The 19702-nt window shown below is 30.5% G+C and overlaps 2 protein-coding genes across 2 annotated transcripts; both read left to right on the top strand.

Moving 5' to 3' along the window:
• The first annotated feature begins 2940 nt into the window (after window positions 1-2940).
• LOC113397836 (uncharacterized) lies at window positions 2941-10940 on the top strand. Its single transcript, XM_026636355.2, has 5 exons — window positions 2941-2997; window positions 8252-8342; window positions 9111-9232; window positions 10086-10267; window positions 10790-10940. Exons 2-5 carry the CDS (start codon window positions 8256-8258, stop codon window positions 10840-10842), a joined length of 444 nt encoding a protein of 147 aa, XP_026492140.2. The 5' UTR covers window positions 2941-2997; window positions 8252-8255; the 3' UTR covers window positions 10843-10940.
• Window positions 10941-13609: 2669 nt separating this feature from the next.
• LOC113397920 (lipase 3-like) lies at window positions 13610-14841 on the top strand. The gene has a single exon (XM_026636452.2). The coding sequence runs from the start codon at window positions 13681-13683 to the stop codon at window positions 14839-14841; it is 1161 nt and encodes a 386-aa protein (XP_026492237.2). The 5' UTR covers window positions 13610-13680.
• The last annotated feature ends 4861 nt before the right edge of the window (window positions 14842-19702 follow it).

Genomic DNA, 19702 nt, shown 5'->3' with positions numbered 1-19702 from the left:
CTAAATATATATACTATGATAATAATATCTTAATAACACATTATAATTCCTTTGAACAGGAATTCGGTTTGAAGAGTGGTGTGTACTAAAAAATGCCTTTTTTATACCTTATAGAGTTAAATATAGGGGAGAGGATGAAATGGGGGATGAAAGTTTGTATGAGAGAGAGATAGTTACAGCGTATTTGGAAATTCGCCACTAAAGAGGGTGAAACTAAGGATGAAATTGTAAATGGTATTTGGCATTTCTGATGTTAGGATTAATGAAAATGGTGTTTTTTTTATATTTTATTAAATTAATAACATCCATGTGCTCGCACTTTAAATTTTATTTTATTACATTTTGGCGTTTTGTTTTATCTTATTACAAAACATCAGTAGATCTTTGCTGGACTTCGAACTAGTCTCTCTGGTGTCGCGTTTGTGTATAGTTGTCAAGGCTGTGCTCTAGGATGGTCCTTTTTGAGGCACCCGCCGCTCGGCCGATGAATCTGCCGATAGCGTCGGCACTGTCGTCCGTGTAATAGACACAGGTGTTAGTGTGTTTAGTGATTGCTACAACTGCTTGAGGAACGCTTTCATAAATACGGAGCCGCACATTCTTCGACTGGACTATGATAACGTCGCCGTAGGTCTGTCCCTGAGATTCGTGGATGATCATGACGCCTGACTTTTCACCTTTTCGGTATCCATGGTCCATCAGAACTTTCTTTTCTTCCTGCGTATGGACCCGATATAGGGCTTTGGTTTGGTCGAATGGTATGGAAGGAGTGGACGATGGGGCTGGCGGAGTGGATGCTACGGTAGACCTCGCTAAAGACGTATGTGGCGTTCAGAGGTTTCGGTGCGTACAGGATAACTCACGGAAGGTGTTTGTTGTCAGGCTCCTCTGTGATCGCAGTATCTCATTTCAAACAGATTTTCTCTGTCGATATAAGGCACCTGGTTGATATCTCAAATGAGGACCACCTCGGTCTCAGCTCCGGACAGCTGTGTCGTTATTACTATAGATCTGAAGGTCTTCATGAGGGATGAAAATGGTGTTCGGGGTTCCGCCTATAAGTAAAATACATATGTCACATTATTGTTTTATTTGATTGGGGTTTTGTTTAAGCAGGTCTGGGTACTGTCTAGTCAACAGATATTTTACCGCTAAACAAGAATACCTAATATTTTTGTTTTACGGTTTGAAGGGTGAGTGAGCATAACTACAGGCACAAGTGATGACACTTCCTATTTAAGTTGATGGCGCATTGATGATATGAGGAATGAGCAATGGTGACCACTTACCATCAAGTGGTCCATTTGCATATCGGTTTACTTATTTTATAAAATAAAAATAAATAGTGTTTCTGTAAAATCAATACCCCAAACAATGATATGGTTAAAATATGGAAATTACAAATACGGTAATCGGGTTTTGGGCTTCTTTTATATAAGTCAAAGATTAAAGGTGGATCTCTTATTACGTATTATGAATGGGATATCCCATACATATATATTATTGATTTACAAAATTAAGTTCATGCGTCAGCTTAATGACCAAATGTAATTTCATATTGAAATAATAATAGTAATCATTTAATTAATTCATTTCCTATAATAAGATTATCAATACATATAGTAGGTACCTAGTTATTTCAAATATAATAAGAGCAATAATAAAATGTTAATAAAATAGTTTAATTGCTGTAAAAAATAGTTTTGCTGCTTCCAAATTATTTTCGTTAAATTAAAAAGTATTTGTACATTTAATTAAATGGGCAATACAAATCGATTCTCAAAAGTGACTTCGAAAATTCTATTTGGATCTCTTACAAGTATATAATTAATAATTATTTTTAGAATTTTCAATATTTTACGATTCTTCATTCATTTACTAGACTAGTTTTCGTCCGCGGCTTCGCTCTCGATTTAGGGGCTAGTCGTAAGATATTAGGCATTAAAAGTATGTCATCCCTAGAGTTCAAGCTTGCTTAATATTAAATTTCATTATGTTCCGTCCTGTGGTTTGGTTGTGCAAAAGCAGCAGAATAGTTATTTTCGCATTCGAAAAAAAGATACCTGTTTAAATCATCATCAATGGTTTTATTTTAATTTGTTAATTACGTACCTCGGAGGTTGAGCAAGTCTAACGGGCGGAGGACTTTAAAGAACTAATGTTTTATGATAAACAAAATAAATAATATTTCCTACATAAAAATAGTGTAATTTGAATTGAATCTTTTTATTAAATATCGCTTTCGATACTATTGAAAATGAATTGAATAAGATGCTTTAAATAGATTTCTAAAAATACAGTAATAAAAGGCACACACACACACGTACGTATCGGAACATCTTTTATAATCTCCAAGCTCGGTATTCTACGGATTTGTTTGAGAAATAACAAGAATATAAAATATTCTTTTGTATAATCTTAAGGTCGTGGCATTTTATAACACTACAATGCAGACCGACAGATATATTTTATCTATATTTGTATATATGTCATTTTATTAACTGATAAAGATGTTGATTTGATTCAATCCAAAATATTTTATTCGATATAGAAACCCTTATTTATAACTGGTGAATGGTTTTTCAACTGATTGTGAAAAAGGAGTATATATGTGTATTGATTTTGGAAATATTTATATCCTTTATTTTCGCAATCAATACATAACTAATAAGAATGCTTTTTTAAATTTTATGTTGGAAGGCGGTCTGGCACTGTAAGAAATATTAATTATTACTTGCAACGCCAATGTATCACCAACTTTGGGCCCAAAGTTTGTGCAATTAGCTATAGTTGTCATAAGTTAGGCTTTATTTATTTCCTTTAATATAAACAAGTAACTGTTGAAAAGTCCATAGAAACTTCGAGATCTACGGATTGTGTAGGCAACGCGACTTGCATATAAGGGTAGGACCGCCGCTACGCGAGGCAGTCGGAGACTGGCGTAGCGAAGTGTAGACGTACTACGAATTACGGTGTTGCTACGAATATTTGTTTCAGGTAAGTGACGATTGTTTCGTTAAAAAATTCAAAGTTGTTTGATTCTTACCATAAGGAAGTAAATGTCAATTTTAATAAAATAAAAAATATATTTTTCTATGTTCAAATATACAAGTTTCTTTGGTTTTTTACCTTACATTCGTGTTAATTATTAAAAATTCAATGACAACAATCAAACGATGTTTTAATTTTTTATAGAATGGACATTATTTGTGCCCAAACATCGAAACTTTTCTAAATGATTTTATTACAAGTATATGTAACAAAATGTAAAGGTCTACAGTATTGCAAATTTTGTTGTTCAATACATTTACGAGTATGTGAGGCTAAAAAACAGCTACTATTAAATTATCATTTAGCTAATGTAATTAACCAATGCATTGTTAAGTTGCTCAATCATTTAATAAAAAAGTATTTGCATTCACTTAATTGCAATTCACTTCCGAAATCTCTCAAGACGAAAAGATAGCCAAAGGTCCCTTAGTTTTTCATTTATCTCCACGCAAACGAGTCTAAAAAAGACTTCTAACATCCTATAAAGATAAAAACCAACAGGACCTACCATTGAACCCGGGACCGACAGGACCAGCATTTTTATGCTAGCCACTAGGTCAAGGATTACATTTAAATATATAACCAGGGATTTTTTTTTTTATTGAATTAAAGCTTACAAGACAGGAACATAAATGATTAAATGATTTCATAAATAATATATTTTCAATATTCAGTCATTACTTAGTGTTCTCCTGAATGAATACTTTATCTGCGAAATAATACTTAAAGGATGTACAGAAATGGCCTGTTTACAAAGATTAGGATTATAGGATCGATATTACACTCTCCGTGTATAGAGATGGAGGCGAATGTATCTCACTGAAGGCTCTATAAAGGAGAGTAGTCGGCCAAGGGATTTTAATTTATAAAGGATTAACCACGAATTACTTTTATAAGATATAAATATTTTTTGTGTAAAAACAAAGACATCTTATTAATTTACGTTTAGTATATGGATTTTTTTTATCTAATATGTTGTATAAATAAATAATAAGTATCTAAATATATATATGTTAAATATATCTATTTTTCTATAGACAAGGAAATTTATGGTTTATTTCATTTTAAAAGGAAGCCAATGTGTGATATTTCTATGATGAAATTCAAATTATAACAAGCTTAACATTGGAGGTACACATTTGTAGGCTAATTCAACACGCATTTTTATGAATTATTATTTTAGTATTTGCTATGTATGCGTATTTTACATTACATTAACAGCCTGTAAATTTCCCACTGCTGGGCTAAGGCCTCCTCTCCTTTTGAGGCTTGGAGCATATTCCACCACGCTGCTCCAATGCAGGTTGGTGGAATACACATGTGGCAGAATTTCGTTTAAATTAGACAGATGCAGGTTTCCTCGCGATGTTTTCCTTCACCGCCAAGCACGAGATGAATTATAAACATAAATTAAGCACATGAAAATTCAGTGGTACTTGCATGGAATTGAACCCGAAATCATCGGTTAAGATGTACACGTTCTAACCACTGGGCCATCTCAGTTCTTTGTATATTTGTGTATACAAAATAGTTATTCACTAGAGAATGTATTAGCGATACTACAATACTATCTAAAGCCACAATCTGGGAAAATGTCTTTCGTAGTTGGTTGAAATTGATTCGATACATCTCAACGCTTACAGCTTAATACAAATTCGTTGCTTGATTGGACGGAGGGATTATCTACGCGAGATGATTGAAAATTGAAATAATAGATATTTATATTTCATAATAAGTAATATTCTAAAACCAAACAAGCTAACTTAAGTGAATAAACACATTGATGTCCCAAGTCGTGACAGCCCAGTAGTTACAAGAAAGGAAAATTAAACGATGATTTTGAGTTCAAACCCACAATCACTATTGAGTTCATGTGCTTAATTTGTTTGTAATTCATCTCGCGCTCGATGAAGGAAATCACGAGGAAAGCTGTATGTAACAAAAGAGAGTCTAGACTGTTACTACATTTACTATAATGACCTAAAGCTGAGCCTTTGCGGTTTTAATAGGGGTTGCTGAATAAACGTGTAGCAGATTTTCATCCAACATATTGGAATAAAACAAAAACCTTCCACACAATCAATAATTTATTTATCCTGAAGTGTCACGATCGAAACTGATACAAAAATAGTACTTTGCTCGATCCTCCCATTCTGATAATTAAAGTAAGAATATCAATTCATATGCTTACTCCTAGTATTAAACGTTAACACGCCCCTCCTCCCACTTTAGCGACATCGGTTTTGATCTACTTTAAAATACAAATTAGTTTAGTCAAAACCAGATGTTGACAACTAACAAAATAAAATGTTACAACTATTGAAATCGTTTTAATTCTACTTATAATATTAATAAAACTATTACATAAAAACAATACAATATAATCACATTAAAATAAATATTCTAACAACATGTAGGTTTCTGAACGATATTTTCTGAGATTTATTATTTCTAAATGTATGAATTTTTTTAAGTTATTAATACGTTTCATAACGCTGGCCCATCCTGATTTAAATAAGCTTAACACTTAAATTATTCAGTCTAAAATTTTAATAAATTTAATCAGCCATGTTGTAAATATTCCAATTGATCGATTGCTATTCGCAATATAGAGTATCAAAGGCGTTGGTTTCAAGAAATTCTCAGTTACAGTTCGAAATAGAGTCTGGAATGTACTATTGAATAGAACACAGACAAGACACATTCTATTGATGAAACTATTGTAAAACAAGAACGTAATTGGTAGAGAACACATTCCCTGGACAATGGAAATGTGTCAGAAATACATATGCATGCTGAATCGCAGTAAGATGAGAAAGCTGCGATTCTTTTTTTTTTAAAATGACAGTTGTTTGACCAATAAAAGACACTTTACTATTTTATAGTATTACAGATGATTAAGTATACTCTATTTCTATCCAACCATAAGAGGGGAGAAGCCAAATAAGCAACATTTGACAGCAAATTGTCGCGATATCATTGGTTGTGGCTGTGGTTGCTATTTGAATGTCGACGAAACTGTTATCGGAATTTTGGAAGTATAATTAAAATGGATATACGTAGTTAATTAAAATAATAAACTCTTAGTAGTGCACATTGTAGCTGAGTTATTAGTAAATCGCATGAAATACGTAAATGTAAAGTTTGTTTGTCTTGTTGTTTGTTTATCTACTTCGATTGAGATAGGCTATACACTAGTACACTTTTATATATCTTGCGTAGTCTAGTCTTTGTTTATTTATTTATTTATTTATTTATTGGAAAAGTTACATCATCAACTTATCACTAAGCACTTAAAATTAATATCTGTTGGGTAACATACAAAGTGATACGTCTTTAAAGGTGTAAACAACATTGTTGACAGTTACCGCCGTTAACAACGTCATAAGACCATTATAATCTACGTTATATTAAAATAACGGTCACGAAAATAACCATTTTATACTTATATAACCCCGGACCATACCGTTAGCGTGTCCTTGAGTGGATCATTTAGTAATAACATTGATTACTAAAATACTTCGTAATTGTTATTGATTACTAAAATATTACTAGTTCTCCGTCCCGACTTCATATGGTTAATTTTATACAAAGTTACAGCACCTCTTGAAGCTGATATTTCCAAAAATAATTTCTTAGAGAGCGTATAATAAGATGCTAAATTTTAATGAAGTATAGCTTAATGGATCTTCAGTTTCAGAGATATCGTGATTAGTCAGTACAATAGCCTCTTAAACTTCTTTCTTATCTATTTAATCGATGTACAAAATAGATTGATTGTATTTATCTTAGTAACGTCTATAAAAATCTAAGCAGTATAATACACGTCACCTCATAATATTCGAGATTTTGTACTAAAATTTTGTATGGAAAAATGTTTTCCTGAATCGCGCAAACGTTTGGTTACAGTACAATATATATATAGGGTTTCGACTTCTAAAATACAGAGTAAACATTTTCAGAATCTATGAAGAGATATCGAGTTTGATAATAATTACTAAATCATCTACATTATTACTACATTTAGGTATTAAGATTAATTAATTTATTTTTACTAACACTATATGGATCCATGTAAATTATGGTCTGAAAAAAAAAAAAAAAAATTATAAGAAATTACTCCATAATACTAAGATATTTATGTATAATGTATTATATACTGACCAGAAAAAAACCTAATAACAAGTCTAACAAATGTAATCATTGATTGGGAAGTCATTGACCCCAAAATAAGGTTTAAAAGTTTAGGGGTACAGGACCTCTTTGATATATATAACGTATTGTAAGCCAATGTATACAATATTTATATATATATATATATATAATATGATGTATTAGGTATTTGAGTTGTTATGATTGATGTTTCTCTGACCTTTTGCTGTCCAACTATATTTGACCGTTGCTACTTCGTACTTGTTAGAGAATTTTAGCGCCTTATGATTCTTACTATTGATATAATGATGTGACGTGTTTTGCTATAGGAAAAGTGTAGGCGTTTTCATCACAAACGATTGTAATGAAACGATATTGTGTTTTCATAAACGGATCTTGACTTTTATACTTGAACTTCTTTAAATATTTCTTAGTTTATAATTATTATAATAATATACTGAATGATATAATCATTTTTATTTGTAACTTGATTATGAAACATAGTTTTTTATCATATCATGTTTAATATACGATTTTATCTACATAGCTCATACCGATTTTAATTATATATTTAACCAGACATTAATAAACCAAATTTCGAGTATGAGATGTCTCGCTTGCGTATCCCTAAGTCCGCAATGTAATGGTTCAGGCATTATCAAGGAGCGGAGTCCTTACCGCAGTAGTTGGACATTTAGGATTTAGGAATACATATATAGGCTGTTAATTTACTTTTTTATAATATATCACGAAAAATTGTCACTAGACGTTGTTAGCTATATATACACTAAAACCTTCAACAAAAGCATGCTGCATTTTCCGGAAATTCTACCAGAAGATGCAGATTAACTGAAAATAAATCCTTATCCATTGATATATAAGTAATTAAACAATGAATAAAACGCCCTCTCAATTATCAATACAGATTAAATTAAATTAATTATTGTTACGTTTTTTTTAAATATTTAATAAACATTATACAGAGTTAAATATTTCGGCACTATAAATTAGAAAAATATGGGGTATTGTATATTGGTTTTGTTTTCAGTGCAATGATCTTTTTCAAGATGAGCGTGTTGTTGCTTTTCATTCTGGCTACTGCAACTGGTGCGTCGAATGACATTCCTCCAAGAGTTGAGGTAAGAAAGGATTTTGAATTTACAAGTAGTAAAATTAAAATATTGTTCCTTTTTTTCACATGCATGGTTGGTCGATCGACATAAGTCCCACATAGAAATGCAATACTTTATGGTAACATACAAAAAATACTGAAGCAGTAAACATAATAATTATATATTTATCGTCCAGCAGTGTTATTTCTAGTTATCTTAAATAAATTTAAAAAAAAAAACAAGAATATAATTTACTTAAAATAATTTACTAACCAACCAAAAATAACTACTTCTTATTTAATAAAACCAAATAAAACTCTATTGACAAGTTACACGTCGCGCCAATATCGATCTTACTGTCCGAGCTCAAAAACAAAAATTAATGCTGGTTCAATTGAGGCTAGCGCACTTTTGATTTTTCTATTAGTTGTAGCCAGTTGTATGGATTAAGGAGTCTCCTAAACAGATAATAATATTAAAGACTAAAGTGAGATAAGGTGGTGTTGTATACTGTATTTCCAAGTAGTCATTTGTTGTATCGATTCAAAGTTATAGCCCCATAATATATTCTAACAGATAAAACAAATGTAACGTATCAATAGTTTAAAATTCAAAAGTAACATTCACAGATTTTAAAACCTGGAAGAATGAACTATCTTTTATAGAATCTTTGATAGAATGAGATAGTTACTTGTCTTTGATAGCTTTCTAAAGGCAGCAAGTCCTCAGTCACAGCTCGGGGTTTGAAAGTTGACTGTGCATCTAATTTTAAATGTTTTTAATTTTAACATCCAGGACGGCATCGAAGTGGATCCTTGGTCATCGGATGCTGAAGACAGAATCGAAACTGATATGTATTGGAGAAGGAATTTACTTCTATATCGACTGTTGAAAATGCTTCAAGGAAATGGAGACAGGTATAATTATACATTTAGCTTATATTTGTAAAACGAATTATGAAACAGGTTATTATTTAATCGTAAGGATATATTCATTTGTTTTTTTAGGGTTAGGTAGATACGATTAGAAGAAGGATCATCCTCGATAGCATATGGCCTAAATAATCCAAATCAGTTAACAGGTTTTTACAGTCGCACACACTCAATAATTTCTACTGCCTTGAAATTGGTCAACAGGGCGTCATTGTCATGATGAGCATTAACATGGGCTGCCTATGAGTTGACATTTCTTATGACATTTTGTCGGACTCATTCATGGAGGCAAATTCGAGGCGATCTATGACTCTCGAATTTCGGGGACGGAAAGTTATTAAATTTTCTTTCATATCTTCTTCAAATTTCTGCTACTTCGAAATCACGCAAGAAAATCGACTTACATCCATGCATACTCAATATACCTATAATTTATTTTAAATTTCTAATCTTCAATTATTTTAACACAAGATACTAAATAACATAACACTTATATTAGATTTAATTATTCTTATTTTGAATATTGGTTAAGTCAATTGTTTAATGTCTTTTTTCCTGTTACGCTTATTGTATGAGAGTTTGGGTGCTATGTTCGCTGTCACAAATTAAGCTTTTCTTTCTTCTTGCTTTGTATATATCATACCATATGTATAAATAACCTCATTACATTAAGAAACAATACAATCGGATTCAGTGGATCCTGAAACGTATACGTATCGAATCAATATTTTAAAACTGTCAAGTTTTTCTTCCAAATAATTATTCAGGATAAGGAAAATAATATATTTAAAATTTACACCAATAAAGTCGAAATTATAAAATCTTCATACTTCCTCAGATACAACGTGGAAGATGAACCAATTATCAAGGAAAACGTTGAACACAATATCTCAGAATTACCGGATCTGAAAGAAGCAGATGAGAAGAAATGGGTCACCGCTCTGTCTACCAATACCGGCAAGAGCAACAAGACTCCAAAGTCCCGACCTCAACCAAAATGGAATTCGAAGAAGGGCAAAGGTGGGTTGATAGTTTTCTTTGTAGATAAACTAGAGAAATTGTGGTGACATATCAAGATTGGTATATTTCAATATTACCAAAAATTTGTTCGTAAGAGAAATAGTCAGGTTATAGAATAGGCATGTTGAGTGCGTTGAGGATTATAGTGAAGCAATAAAAGTAAATACAAATTCCCGATAATAGTCACTAGTCTTCCTTTATGTATATATATTGTTATTTATTTATTGGAAAAGTTACACCATCAACATATCACTAAGCACTTAAAATTAATATCTGTTGGGTAACATACAAAATGATACGTCTTTAAAGGTGTAAACAACATTGTGTAATAAACAATATCGGCATCGAAGAAGGCATAAAGATAAACAAACCTTAGATTTTCGTATGCTACTTGATTTTTTAATATCTTGCTAATACCAGCTATATTTAATATTGGACTATTACTAATACTGTTAGTACTTCTTGATTAATATATATTTATAATACAACACTATTCCAATAACATCGAACATCTCATTTCAGGCACTCCAATGCTGTGTTACTTCAAGCTTTGCTCATTCCGATCTCCGATGTAATTTTGGGATTTAAATATTCGAGCGAAGTCACGTAGATTCCTGTGCTTGCCTAGTTTAATGAAATCGTAATATAAAATTATGTTTCATAACGTGTTAACCTAATTATCTTGCTGAAATCATGTTCATATAAAATCTAGAATACTTTTCTTAACATAACACTGTTTTTTTTAATCTGTATACAGATATAGGTATATATATATAATTCTTTGGTATGTTTGCCGTTTAAAAAGTTAATTAAATTGAATAATATAATAAATAATCTATTCTTTAGCAACTTTTATTTTATTTGTTTAAATACGTATCACAATAGTCTGAAAAAAGATTTTGATCACAATGTGTTTTAATAATGTGTAAATTAATTTGTTTAATGCAATAAAAACATATTATAAAATAATAAAAAATCTAGCTAAATAAATATCATTTAAATCAACACATTGAACATGACAAATTACTTTGACTTTTGATTTAGTGGGATTATTTCCAGGGAATTACTATACTCTTAAGATTTATTAAAACATAATCGAAAATTAAGATTTATTAAAACATAATTGAAAATTAAGATTGCTGAATTTCTTTCGGCTTCGGTTCGGTTCTTCTCAAGTGGGCTTTGTGGGTAGAATTTCGACAGTCAATAAAAAACTGTAATAGATACTTCTACATTAAACAAAGATTTTTAATTAAAATTTTGGAAATAAAACTAGCACGTTATGTTGGGGATACTTTAATGAATATTTATTAGGTAATCGGCAATATGTTAAGTAGGGTCAAGTGGTCGCCGAGACACGAAATAATGCTAAAGGTGTTATTTCATGAGAAATTAAGTTTTAAATATTTGCTTAATAAATGGGGTACAAAATTATAATTACAAAATTAGTTACGTTATTGACAAATTTCGGAAATAAATAGCAACCCAATGATACCTTTAAAAATTAAAAAGTAATAATTTTTAATGAATAATAATACGAACGTAGTATTTTTAATAGTACGAATTGACTGTTAATTGTAAACTTGATATTTCATTTTTTTATTCAACGACTAATTTAACGTTAAGACTCGGGTTAAAAAAATAAATACCTATCGGACTTGTTTTCGCCAATAGCTGTTATTAATTTATTTTATATTTATTTTTGAAATCATAGTACTTTAACAGCTTTTAATTTATTATCGGGAGGTTAAGGTTTAAGGTTAGTATGAAATTAACTACTTAATAGAACAAACATAGCTCCACTTAGAAACGAAACGATCCCCTTCTGACCGTTTCATACAGTTTTTTTAGTACCTTAAAATCTCTGTGTTAACTATGATTAAATAGTTATCTCACGTTTAAATGATGTATGTAGTTTACTTTCATTGACAATCAATAACAATAATATTGTATTTAATTGACAAATAAAAGAGTAACTACTGACTTTCATACAGATTTTTTTGGTAGAATCTACATTTCACGAGGAGAATTTAAATTTATGCTTTACTTTAAATTTAATTTAACCGGCTCCGTATAAATAAATAATATATCAAAATTTTAAAATAAGACATCGGAAGTGAGTTTTTTGAAAATGAGAAAATAATATAATTAAAAATAAACCTTGCATAAGACATATAATTGGTGATATTAAAATAACTTTGGTGGTAGGTCTTTATGCCAGCGACTCGTCAAACTTATATATTATATACCGCCGAGCAGCAATACTAACTAACGTTGTAGTGCGGTTTGAAGGGTTAGTGAGCCAGATTTACTGGCACAAAAGATTTAAGAAATTAGTTCCCGAAGTTTTGGGCGAATTGATGGTTTAAGGAATTATGAAAATTTCTTACGACGCCTACGAATTTCTTTCTTACTGTAACGGGTAATGGGGACCACATACGGCAGTCAATTTGAAGATATTTTAATAAATTCCGTTTGCAGGAAAACTATACGATTAACAAGTCATGGGAGTGTATACATTACCAATTTTCAGACTCCGAGCGGCTATGCTATGGAGGGTTCTACAGTTGTCTGATCACTCATAATAAAACGATGAACTTCTAATATGAATAGCTACCTTCTGCCTTCGTATCCATGAGTAATAAAAAATCATAACTATTTAATTACTTTTTGCTGTTCCATAAAATAAGATTTAAATAATTTACCTATCAATCAACTGTTAAAACTTCAAAAAAAGTCTACATAAATACTGTGAAATAAGTTTACATACTATGATAAATTCAAACAAATGTTGGTTTAATAAAAATATTTTGATATTTTGACACTCACTTCAATTTCCTTTACAATTCGGATTTTAATAAGAACACTACTTCTTTTTTTATTGGCAAATTAATTTTGTTTTGTTATTATGGTTATTTTTGTATTAGTTTTAATATATTATTTTGATATAAATGCTAATTTAATTGGCGTCGATTAGAATAAGTTATGGTTATTTGTCGTCGTGATTTGTTTTCTTCACATATCGTGGTCTAAAGTTTAGTTTATGGTATAAAAAAATAAAGATCGATTAATGTGATTGAATTAATGACTTATAAAGTTTTGTTTTGTATGTCTAACAAAGTAACATCTAACGATAAAATTGTTAATTGTAACGACAATGGCTTTACCAATAAAAATGCTATCGCCGAATACATTCAAATTAAATAATTTGTTATTAATATATACGAACAAAAAAAGGTTACATACGTTTAAAATCGGAATTTAAAAATTAATTCGTTTAAAAATAGTTTTCAATTACTTAATACCTCAACTCAAGGTTTGCGTTTAACAACGGCTGCAGTAACATGGAAGTTAAAGCCAGTATCCATTCGAATTACCGGCTTAACGTAGTGTGAGTGTGTGCTTTGTAAACAATGATTATTAAATTAATTATATTTTTTTTATCAACATTAGTGGTCACACTTAATTTAATTACGCAAAGAGATACTCCAACGGACTTTATCAAAATCGTAAACGATTCACGCTACCCGGTTGGGGAGTACGACGTGGTCACGCAAGACGGATACATATTAAAACTGTTTCATATACCCGGTGACAGAAGTAGACCCGTTTTACTGATGCATGGTGTCATTGACTCTGCTGATACTTTCGTTTTAAGGAAAAATACATCGTTAGCTATTGCACTGGCCAATGCAGGCCATGACGTTTGGATCGGAAATAATAGAGGTAATAAGTACTCTCGCCGACACCAATATTTGGACCCGAACACGGACAGAGAGTTCTGGGATTACAGTTTTCACGAATTTGGCTATTATGATCTTCCCGCCATAATAGACTTCGTGCTCGATAACACTGGCGCGAAAAGTTTGAGTGCCATAGGTCATTCTCAGGGTAATTCAATATTTCTAGTCCTTGGAGCAACGCGACCAGAATACAACGAAAGGATAAGAGTATTAGTGTCCTTGTCGCCAATATGTTTTCTGAATAACTTGAAGAATTCTGCTTCTCAAATATTGAAATTATTACCAGCGATTACTCGATTCCTTTCAATTATAGGGCAAGAAGAGATTTTCAGCGAGGATACAGTGTCCGCCCGTGTATTTAGGTATATCTGTGGAAGCAAGAAAAGTTATAGCTTTTGTGCGCATGAAATCTTTTTCCGTTTAGCGGGCAGTGATTCCGAAGAACTAGAAGCTGATTTCTACCCGGCCGTGGTCGCTCACTATCCAACAGGCACGTCTAAGAAGAATGCCGTACACTTGTCACAGGTTGGTGCCAGGCGAACTTTTGCGGAATTCGACTATGGATTTAGAAATTTGGATATTTATAACTCGACTGTTTCTCCGGAATATGATTTGAGTAAAGTTACTATGAAAGTTGCGCTGCTCGCTGGACTAAACGATAATATATCAACTATAAAAGACGTAACGTTACTGAGGAACAAATTACCTAATGTTGTCGAATACAATGTTGTGAACCATAAGAAATTCAATCACATAGATGCGGTATGGGGAAGGAATATGCACATATATCTTTTTCCGAGTATTTTTAACATTTTATCAAAGCACGGATGAGATGTGATATTTTTGTGATTTTAAATTTGTGATATCGGACGATTTAAAAATGTCGTTATAATAATAAAATATTAATAAAATATGAAAGAGGTCGCATATTTTGATTTTTTATCGTTATACTATTATTTGTATCGTTTACCTTGAATATTAATTGTTTTAAATTAGCCTTGTTAAATTTAAAAGGTTCTTAAAGTTCCGTTGCTTTTGGTTGTCTTGTTTCATTATTATTTCTTGTTTTTGCTTTGTTTTCGTACTAGGTACTTGAAGAGAAGTTGGACAATTCAAGAAATAAAAAAAATAAATAATTTTTCGAGTAAGCGCATTATGTATCAGCAGAAATTAACAGCAAAGTTTAACGCAATACAATCTCACAAACAATTACTCAGATAAAGCGAAAATTGGAAAAAAACGACTCTACACTCAAAAACACCTCTCACTTACAGAACCAACTTTGCACTTATCAGATACAGTGGGCCCTCTAGAAGAATATATATATATTATAATATGGCGCCGTTAGAAATTTTAACGATTCCGTACATCGCCAATCTGCCACCAACATTCGGGACTGAGATGTGATATGTCTTTTGCCGGTAGTTTCATTGGCTCACTCATCCTTCAAACCTGAACAAAATAATTCCAAGTATTGCTGTTTTGCGGTAGAATAGATGACGATACTTACCCAGACGACCTTGCACAAAGCCTTTCCACCATGTATAATTCTATAATTATGACCTATCATCATTATATAATTGTACATGATCATATCATAAATAGGGGATTATGGATCATAAATATGGATCGCCAACAAATACATTTTTCGTCTTTATTTCCTTTATATTGACATATTTATGTCAAATTTATATTCCTTTCTCTGTAATTGTATTGTGTAATTTCAGTAGTTCGGGATGACAAAATAAAATCACGTTTTACAATAATGTTCCAATCTGTGTATTATATTTTTTACAATGACCCGCAAGCATCCAATTGTTTTTCTAGTGACAGGTAAATCTTTTTTAAAATAAGAAATAGTGTTATATGCCAGTATTAAATGTTATGCCGTATAAAATAATATTAATTACAATAATAATTGTATATATCATAAAGTAAATTTAATAATTTCTGTTATATTCATAATATGTAACAATAATGTGATATAATTAATGATATAGAATCAATTGACATAACACCATATTGGGGGTTAGGGTTACTCCCTAACATTTGTTTTAACTCTTAATTTAAAGTATCAACATACATAAAATGTTGCCTTTATTTATGTTTATATACAATTGCGAATAGTGTTGGGATCGTAAACTTATATTGATTTACTTTGTAGCGCTATTAAATTTGCTTCGAAGTTACAAGCTTGCAATATACAATAGGCTAGGTAATTCCATATTAACAGACCTTGAAACTATAAAAGGATTTAATTATATTTATTTTTATTATTTAGGAAATATAATTTTAACCACACACAAACAATTGTAAAACTCAACTATCTGCTTGATATTTCTGACATAAACGTAATATATTTTGCTCGAGTGTAAGATTCCATTAGAATGTAATACTTAATATTAGGTCCTTACATGTGAGGTTGGCATTTTGTACGGGAGGAATATAGTCATTTTTTTTTGTAAAATGAAATTAATTAATCAAAGTATGTACCATTGTTATCTATGCACTTTAATTCTTCATTTTACACTTTGGTCTCCGGCCGTCGGCCGAAATTTCCAGATTTTGAAACCAAAAACGGTCCGTGCTTTATTTTGCGAAACCAGCGCCGTGCACATCATTAATCCTTCGAGCTGTTTCTGCAGCACTGGTGCCACGGTAGAACTCGTACTCGTCAAAATACTGATATTTCATATTTTCCATTGTGCGGTAATTAGCGACGACAAAGAAAAAAACAAATTTCGCAACTCAAATGTACCAGCTAAATGTATATATAAATTTGAATTTGGAATTCTTAACCAAAGAGGAGATATTTCAGATCAAAGTGCGATAAAGTACAAAAAAACGCGAATTTCATATTTAATATTATACGAACTATTATTATTAATATTAAATATTATTCGAATTATTATTTATTTATATATTACAGACGAGTATCTGTCATTTTGTAAAATAATCATCGTAACTTTGACTTTAAAATCTGGCAACATAAACATTGATGCTCGTCATGAGGAAAATGGATTGGATATATAAGTACATAATTTCGTTGGGCGTCGTGTAAAACGTTAACTATAATTATTATAAAACTATATAAGAAAACGTAAGAAACATCGTTTTATTTGTGAGTTAAGCAAGTTCTTTCACGAGCACCAAACAAATACTATTAGAACATTGACTTATATGTTTAAAATACTTTAAATACGTGTGATTAGACTTAAAATCCGACGTTAATTAAGTCATTGTACGCTGGAAATATAAAAATACCATGAAGAAATTATACTTATAACTTCGTATACTTTGGCAGTTATATGAAAGTTCTCCGTGATTAACTAAAATCTACTCGTGTTCTACATAATTGCACGTTTACACACCTCCATTATGATATCAAGAGATAAGTTTGTCCGTTTGTTTTTTTTTTTCGGAAATCACGCAAAGACTACTAATCCCATCTGAAACTTACATATTATTTTAATTTATAGTTTCCGGCCGGACACAGGCTATACAGCATCTTATTATATTGAATATATATTTTTAAACAACATATTCATTTCAAACGTTATATATACTTAGATAAATATATTACCCGTACGAAATCGAAACGGGTAAAATATTATTATAATAATTAAAGAATATTTTTTACTTTAAGTAGGTATATATATATATCTATATATAATGTAAGATTTCTGGATCAATTTGTTCCGACAAATATTTATTCCATTTAAGTCGTTAAAATACGATATTTCACAATATAACATTAAAGTATACCTTTTTATAAATAATCAAACAACAATGTGAATTTACAACGATCAATAATTGTATTTTATCAGCGTCATCGTTGTTCGGTGCAATGACCATTAAACACCTAACTCGACAATTGGTTAGCAGTAGGTACGTTAGTAAAATTAGAGTCAGACTAACATAGAACATCCAACGTGACTCTCAATAACATTTATATTGTAATTTAGACTATCATGAGTTAATAGTATAGCGTAATTGAAATCATTACAATGATTAAACAAGTCTCCAACACAAGTAACTATCATCCTACAGATGTATAATACATACATTGCTTCTAAATAAATGTTTTAAGAACGCAGACGACTAAACTGGCCAATGATAACTGGATTTTCCTCATCAACTTGACGCTTTAGAATAATAAAACTCTATACACTGATGCACTAACTGTGCTGAAGTTAATTAAACGTAATTATATTTAAAGTTTTAGCGATGTTTAGACAAGATAATTTAAATTAGTTAGCGTCATTATTTATGTAAGTATGCCAATTGTTTTGGCCGACATTTAATATTCCAAGATGGTTTGGAGGATAAAATATTTAGATGATTGCCTTTACTTTGTTCTAACTATTATATTAAAAAAAATACTTTAAGTTAAGTTAGTATGTATTGAGAAAGAATAAGGTTAAGGTGGCATTTTTTTAAGGCAGTATCGTTGTAATTAATTTTTAGGATATTTCTTTTTAAAATTAGATACGTGATAAAGAATATTTTGATTTTTAATTATACATACCTAATTCTTGTTAGTAAACGATCTGTATCAAAATGATCTCTATAGATTCATATTATATGAAGTACCTGTTTTTCAAATTAAAGATAAGACCTATGTAGATACAGAATAATGATATTGTGGAACTATAATAGCAGATAGCGTTATTTAACGGTAAGGAAATTTTGTCTATATTAGTATTATACTATTGAAAATCCACTGCACTGAGCATTGAAGATATTGGTCAGCTAGATGTAAAATACATTAGCCACGCTATGTATACTACACTAACAACGCAGTGCGACTTTGGTGCCTGGTTATAATTAATAAAATAAAAATATATTTTCCTTCTTAATAAGTTTATTATTACATAATTTAAATATAATTAAGTAAAAAAACAGAAATAGACAATAACAATACAATACAAAACAATACTTAAAAATAAGAAATTTTAGTTATGTAAAAAGAATGACAGAAAATAAAACGAAATAATAGAAATCTCCGATAGAAATGATCTACTTAATTCTTATTGAACGTAATTTTTTGTAGCTGACGCAAGACTATTGACAATTACGTCACAATTTATAATGATGTTACAATATCGGTATCGATAAAATCCTAAAATGCATAAGCATGACGTTTCAAAATTGGTAAAATTTAAAAATTTCTATATTAAACGATGGATTTTGCTGTGTTCTAAATTATTTAATGAAACAATGCTGGACGAATATTAATTATTCCTTAAATACTTGGTATATGGATTTCAAACGATTAATAAATTTAAAAGATTATAAAGCTCCAATCACAATTTTCTGGGTTAATCTCATCAGAAAAATGAACAATAGAAAGTTAGGTAGGAATGCTTATGACAGTAAAACTTCCCCGAATAGAAATACCAAAGTTCTTTATCGTACAGTGACTACATTTTCTATAAATAAACATTGAAAATATGTGTGGTAGTACATTATGTCAATATAACAATAATGTTGATAATGAGATTTAAAAAAAGTAGTCTTACTTAGTTAGTCTGATAGTATATTTTTTTCATGTAACATTTAAAACAATAATAAAAATACTGTATAGAACTGTATATACAGAAACTTAAACAAAGCTTCAATAAGGTAAATTATTTGACATCTGACCGTATTTTTTCGATATCGATTTAGTTAATAATGTTGAAACCACTAT

Source organism: Vanessa tameamea, chromosome 13 (assembly GCF_037043105.1).
Source record: "Vanessa tameamea isolate UH-Manoa-2023 chromosome 13, ilVanTame1 primary haplotype, whole genome shotgun sequence".
NCBI lineage: Eukaryota > Metazoa > Arthropoda > Insecta > Lepidoptera > Nymphalidae > Vanessa > Vanessa tameamea.
Note: the sequence above shows the minus strand (reverse complement) of the source record. Positions and strands in the feature narration are given on the sequence as shown.

Coding starts and splice junctions, on each gene's coding strand:
- LOC113397836 (XM_026636355.2), top strand. CDS start 8,256: ATGATCTTTTTCAAGATGAGCGTGTTGTTGCTTTTCATTCTGGCTACT. Junction 8,343..9,110: donor ACATTCCTCCAAGAGTTGAG/GTAAGAAAGGAT, acceptor TTTAACATCCAG/GACGGCATCGAAGTGGATCC. Junction 9,233..10,085: donor CTTCAAGGAAATGGAGACAG/GTATAATTATAC, acceptor ATACTTCCTCAG/ATACAACGTGGAAGATGAAC.
- LOC113397920 (XM_026636452.2), top strand. CDS start 13,681: ATGATTATTAAATTAATTATATTTTTTTTATCAACATTAGTGGTCACA.